Below are 6,540 nucleotides of genomic sequence, written 5' to 3'. Positions count from 1 at the left end.
CGGAATGCATGTGTGCAGGTGTGAGTGTGGGTATTGGTATGAGTACATACGTGTGTACATCCAGGTATGTCTATGAGTGCGCTTGTATGTTCTTTCTAGAGCGATGGGGTTTCTCTGAAGGATGGTAGTGGGCAGTGTTATCCTCAGCCCTTCCAAGGAAGGGGCTTGCCACTTGCCATGGCTCCCAGGGTTGGAAACGGGCAAGGTGCCACCAGGAAGCTGTCCTGATGAGAATTAAGATGGCTCCCTTCCTGGGTTGGATTTCGTTCCTCATTCTCTCCCTTTCTCTCTCCAGCACGTTCTTTGGTTTGTTAACATAGCAAATAAAATATGCTCTTTGTATATAATTAAGCCCACCTACACATCAGTCAGGTTGCATGCTGAAGCTCAGCATTAATTTAAAAAGAACACACTATTCATTTCTCCAAAAGGAAAGCCTTTGAAGAATGTTTCAGGATTTGATCTGGCAATTTCACTTGGTGTAATGAAACCTAATCTAGGAATATGGTTAACTTCCCCATGTGGAGTGAAAGCTGTGACTTTCAGGTATAGCTGCAAGCTGCAAACAGCAGTGCCCCGCACAGCCATAACCCTGCAGGAAACCAGATGTAATTTCTTTCCTCCCAGGGGATCTGACCAACAGAAACCGCCCTTCTTAATGCAGTATGGACAGCTCTTAACTGTTTATGACACAAGCTAACCTGTCTTTCAAAGGCCATCTTGAAAGAACCTGTGTTCAGTTTGTTGCAGTTTTTTAATCAGTCTCCCACTGCCCCCTCCAAATATGATAGAGTTTTTAAATGTCTTTATTGGTCTTAAATTATTAGTCTTCCTTCGTCCCCATGATTCAAGCCTGTGCATTTGCATTTAAACTATTTTAGGAAGTAGTGGAAATAACGATTTTTTCCCCCCCCATCTGAGGCAGGAGGTTAGAATTAAGATGTCAGCTGGAAAAAGGTAATGTGAAAAATCATTAGCACGTCTCCATATCCTGCATAATGTGACATCCATTGGTTATTCTGTCATCGTTATTGGAAAAAAACCAACAGCGTTCAATTCATTTCTTTGTACCAGCTTCTGAATGATGTCCTTTGCAAATATATGGTTAGTTGTTCAACAGGATGCCTTGGGGCAGCTGCCTGTAGGAGAGAGGAAGTCTGACCGATTCCCAATAAATCAGTTGATGGAAGCAATAGGGAGGAAGATATTAAGCCCTTCCTTTCTTCCAACCAACTGGCTATGCCTTTCCCTTGAAGCCCATTCAGGGACCCTTTCCCTTGCTCCCTGCTGTGTAAAGGTGGGGTGTTTATATCAGTGGAGGGAGGCCGCAGCTCTGTGGGGTGGAGGTGGAGACACACTGTGGTTGGTCGCTGGAGCCAGGTTTCCTTCCCTCCACTGGTGAGGATCACAGCTGTGAGTGCCCCGACTTGCCAGGGACAGTGACATCAAATATAGGTCAGGCTGGAGACATTTACTCCTAGAGAGAAGGCAGGGCCGGCACTTACATAATTTGACCATGGGCAACTCAGATATCCCCCCGCTTCACCTCTTGAAGGAATTTGGTTTTCGCCCCACGTAAAGGAGCAGGAGCACATGTTAAGTGGGAGGATCTGAAAATAGAAAGTTAAAGAGATTTTCGGTGAATCTGTGAGACTCGCTGCTGTAACAGACTTTGATCTCAGTCGCCTAATGAAAGAGAATGTTCTTATTCATGTAGCCTTCTGAAGTGGGTGTTCCTTAGCAGGTGGCTCTTCCAGGGGGTGACTCGGGGACCCAGGCGCCTTCCCTCTTGTGCCTTTGTCATACCCATGGTGGAGGCCTCAAGCTGCCCTGTAGGTTGTCTCCATTCCAATGTGTGTGTGAGAAAGTGTGTGATAGAGAGAGTGTGAGTCTGGGTAGGTGTCTGGGTGTTAGGGGCCAGGCCTGCATTGCCTCTGTTCATACTCTGTTGGTTAAAGCTCGGTCAGATGGCCATATCCTAACTGCAAGGGAAGCTGGAAATACAGGATGGGGCAGAAGTAGGTTTACCGTTGTGAGTACTCAAAACACAGAGTTTATTCTTGTATTATTGATTAATTATTGTACTATTTTGTATATGAACAACTGTAAACCTAGTTTCGTCCCGCCCTGTAGATTCTGGCTGTGTCTCCTGGAAGCCAAGGACAGGGATTTGGTGGAGCCCAATGGCTTTGCCACCCCCTGGAGTGGAGGAAATATTCGCCTCTTTGTATGAAAAATGATGTCTAGGAAGGCCCACTGTCGTGTGCCCAAGTAGTTGTATAGCACCTCCCGTTCCCTGGCAGATGACCCAGGCAGCTGGGCGCCTCATGGTACCCATGCTGCCAGCAGGAAGCTCAGGGCCCAGCTTGCTGCTACCAGGTGTGAAAGGCCTCTCACAGAGGCTTGGAGAATTCCTGCTGCTCCTGTGAAGTCGTGTGGTGCGTGCTAACAGCCTGTGTCCCGGTGCATCTGCTGCTTGGTGGCTGTTCTGAGGTTGACTGTGGTACCTGTGGGCACCGGGCGAAGTGGTGGGCATTGCACCAAATCCCGAAAGGACCTGCCCCTTCCCCGTGGTGCCTGTCACAAACTCCATTCTTTTCCCTAATATATTTTTATAGATTTCAGAGAGGAATGGAGAGGGAGAGATAGAAACATCAATGATGAGAATCATTGATCAGCTGCCTCCTGCACGCCCCCTACTGGGATAGAGCCTGAAACGCAGGCATGTGCCCTGACCGAGAATTGAACAGTCACTTCATGGTTCATAGGTCGATGCTCAACCACTGAGCCACACCGGCCAGGCACCAGCTCCATTCTCTCTCTTATCGAATGCTCTCTCTTGACTGGGGGGCTAACTTTGAGGGCACCTGGTGGGGACTTTTGGTTCCGAGCTTCTTGGATTTGGAGCCTTGATGTCGATTTAAGGGTCCCTTTCCTTTTTCTTCTTTGTGGTGAGGAATGGGCTGGGGAGCAGAGTGATGCATTGTGGTTTCTCCGCGCAGGTACTTTGTGCTGGACTTTGAGGCTGGCCTCCTGCAGTATTTTGTGAATGAGCAAAGCAAGCACCAGAAGCCCCGAGGAGCCCTGTCTTTATCTGGAGCCATAGTGTCCCTGAGCGACGAAGCTCCCCACATGCTGGTCGTGTACTCTGCCAACGGAGAGATGTATAAGCTGAGAGGTACGCTCTTCTCCTGCTCACTTTTCAGACAGGCCTCGTGGGCCACAGTCCTAGTCACCATGGTGATGGCTCTCTTGTCTTCTGATTTAAAAAAAAAAGAAAAAAGAATCAACTTGAGCAATTTGCTCTGTTTGATGACTTTGTGGTGACAGATGGTTGCTGCCTCTCTCACCCCTGAGGTGGGGAGATGGCCTGACATTAGGAATTGCTTGTCCTAATTGCGGAATTAAGGACAAGGAAAAGGTGAGTGATTGCCAAGCCAGCTGAGGCCTAGGACTTGGGGATATTTTTCATATTAGCTCAGTCTATGTTTTCTCCGACCTGATGGTGTCAATCTTCACAATAGGCCCGGTGGGCACTTTGGGCAATACGGACAAAACAAACCTTTTAAAGGGCATTGTGCCCTGACTTCTATTTTATTTAATCTGTTGTGAGCGTGGTGAGAAGCCAACTGGTGCTGAGTTAATGTCCTGCAGTGTGCTTTCTCGCCTTCTCTTTGCATCTTGAAAACTGATGTGTGCTCAGCATCCTGGTCAGTGAGCGTGACTTGAGAGAGTCCAGCACTGGGCTACCACTGTAGGTCCTGCATCCCCCCACCCCCAACCCCAAGGCACACACATCGCACAGGTTTTCAGGAACTCCAGGTTTGACTGTGGCAGTGTAATTTGATTGCTAGATCATTCTTCCAGCATTCTGTTACAGTTGCATGGCCAGAAAAATAACAAAATGCAACAACAGTAAAACAACCCGAATGTATATACATACATACAGAGTCAATGTTATGTATTAAGGTCTGAGGAAAGTAGTATGTATTAAGTATCAGCAGGGAGTTGGTAATTCTGCATTCTTTTTTAAAAAAAATATATTTTATTGATATTTTACAGGGAGGAAGGGAGAGGGATACAGAGTTAGAAACATCGATTCAGCTGCCTCTTGTACGCCCCCCCACTGGGGATGTGCCCGCAACCCAGGTACATGCCCCTGACCGGAGTCGAACCTGGGACCCTTGAGTCCGCAGGCCGATGCTCTATCCGCTGAGCCAAACTGGTTAGGGCAATTCTGCATTCTTATGACATATTTCTCAGCCCAAGTAAAGGCCAAGTACAAAGGAAAGGCCTCATTATTTCTCCCCGAGCCCAGGAACTGGCCTTTGCAAAGCTGGAGTGAGGGCCTTGATTCCTCACCTCTCAGTCCATTTCACCGTTCGCCTCCAAGCTTTACTGCCAAGAGATGGAATAAGCTACTGTTTCTTTATTATCTATATAGAAATCATATTTCAGAATCATCCTATAGGATAAAAATGGCTGTATTTGAAGGAAGTTTTTCAGTTTTGGGGAAATGGGCTAAGATTCATGTTCTTTTTTGAGATTCGTGCAGTGTGCTTTCCAGCTGGCTAGATTTATATGGTCCTTGGTTTTGCTTTGCTGTTTATTGCTTAATAAATCGTTAGAGCAGAAACAATAGTGGGAGTGGGGGTGGTGGTGGTGGGGGGGGGAGACTTCATGTCACTTTCCCCTGCCTGTGGTTTATAAAATGATGCAAATCCACACCAAAGAGAAAAATCCAAGTGTTGACAATTGAGCTATATCACTTTGCCTTTGAGTTATTATTCTCTGGATTATTAAACCTCAGTTGTTGTTGTTTTTTTTTAAAGGGTAGTTTTAATAGCAAGTATAGAAGTTTAATCTACATGAAATTATTGCGAAGGCTAAGTTAACTTATTACCCTTGGCAGTTCCAGAAAAGACAGGGTAAATTTCCGCATGTTTATGGCTGGTTCTTGGCTCATCCCACAAGAATCTGGGTGTCTGTTCTCATTTCACACCTCACCTGCACAGAGAGTTGAATCTTGTTGTCATTAGATGCATAGCTGTTGGGAATGTTCTCAGTGCTGAGCCTTTGTAATTGCCACAAACTGGCAATTAATTCTTCACCTTTCCTAAGGAACAAAGGCTCTGGATTTGCAAATTCCTTTGTCTTTGAAAGTTTGGTCCACCTGGTCTTACACTGGTCTACAACTCTAGGTTTCTTCACCTGCAAGTTCAAGCTGAAGTTGGGTTTTATTGACAAATGATACTTAGGCCCATTTTTGTAAACAATGATCATTTCTAGAGGAATATTGTTTTCTGCATAGTCAACATTTGTGCAATTAATGTTAAAATATTTATGTGGTTAATTGTTCACTTAAATTAAAGATTTAAATTTTATTAGAACCTGTCATACATCCATAATATTTTAAAGAAACCATTTTATGTGCTTGAGAGAAGGGGGTGCAGATGGAAGGTTATGACGATGCAATTGACTTGCATTTTAATGTCTCTTTGGGGGAAATTTGACGATCTCCAAGGCAGCATTTGGTATCTTGTTCTGTCCGATCCTAATAAGAATCCTTGAGAACACATATTAAAATGGTAATTCAACTGAATGCTTATTTTGTAAATGCTAATAATGCCACAGTGCAGCTCTGGTAGATAACACAAAGGCCTCGAGAAAAGCTGTACTTCGATCCTCATATTAGCCACATGTGGCTGAGGCATTGAAAAAATAATCTTGTTTCTCCTTCCTTTGCTGCCTTTTTAAAGGAGCGGAAATGAGTTTTTCAGAGCAGGTTAAAAAAGTGGCACAATTGTTCTTATAATGGATATTTCAGAATACATTTTTAATGCGGTTTAAGAGGGAATTTTCTGTTGAAGTGTAGCGTAATTTGATTTCTGGCATTAAGGACAGGCTAGTTGAGAATATTGAGATTTGAATTTGCTGTTCCCTCAACCCCCCCCCCCCCCCACTCCTTCGCCTGCCGCCCCACCCCACCCCACCTCCTTAGGTGGGTGTAGAAATAGGTTGGATGTGTTTTGGAACAGTCTCTCTGAGCATTTCTTTCTCTCTTTTAGCTGCTGATGCAAAAGAGAAACAGCTCTGGGTGACTCAGCTGCGCGCTTGTGCCAAATACCACATGGAAACGAATTCTAAGGTAAGGAACCCCGGGAAACAAGGAGGCCTTCCAGTGACTTGGGTTGGCTACTCTCCAGCCCAAGCATCTGTTTCTTTGGGGAAGCTGTTTTTCTTTTTTTTTCTTTTTTTTTTAAAGTGACCCACCATAGTGGAATTCATACTTGTCCTGCTACATTTACATTTAGAGCCAAGAGAAGAGCCGTAGGATTTGCTTGTGGGTGGAGTGAAGAGGCATGCTGGCTCTTTATTGGAATTGCTCCTGCAAAGACACTTGTGTTGCTTTCTATGTTGTCAATCTAGGCAGCGGTTAATTGGTCTGTTGAGAAGCTTGCGTGGATGATCTCATTGTGTGGAGGCAGAGTAGTCAGATTTTACTGTCCATGAAGACTCGTTGTTGTCCCTGAGCCTTAA

General features: G+C 45.2%; 1 protein-coding gene across 1 annotated transcript in view; it reads left to right on the top strand.

Annotated features, from left to right (window-relative positions):
- Positions 1 to 1,516: 1,516 nt before the first annotated feature.
- The window catches only part of OSBPL10 (oxysterol binding protein like 10), a gene marked incomplete at its 5' end in the record, with an annotated part of 140,511 nt that continues 135,487 nt past the window's right edge, over positions 1,517 to 6,540 (top strand). The window contains 3 exons of the mRNA XM_081105572.1: positions 1,517 to 1,575; positions 3,003 to 3,178; positions 6,069 to 6,148. Of these exons, the coding sequence (XP_080961698.1) occupies positions 1,517 to 1,575; positions 3,003 to 3,178; positions 6,069 to 6,148 (315 nt within the window). The remainder of the gene's footprint in view (positions 1,576 to 3,002; positions 3,179 to 6,068; positions 6,149 to 6,540) is intronic.

Source organism: Myotis nattereri (genome assembly GCF_964212035.1).
Source record: "Myotis nattereri genome assembly, chromosome: 14".
Taxonomy (NCBI): domain Eukaryota; kingdom Metazoa; phylum Chordata; class Mammalia; order Chiroptera; family Vespertilionidae; genus Myotis; species Myotis nattereri.
Note: the sequence above shows the minus strand (reverse complement) of the source record. Positions and strands in the feature narration are given on the sequence as shown.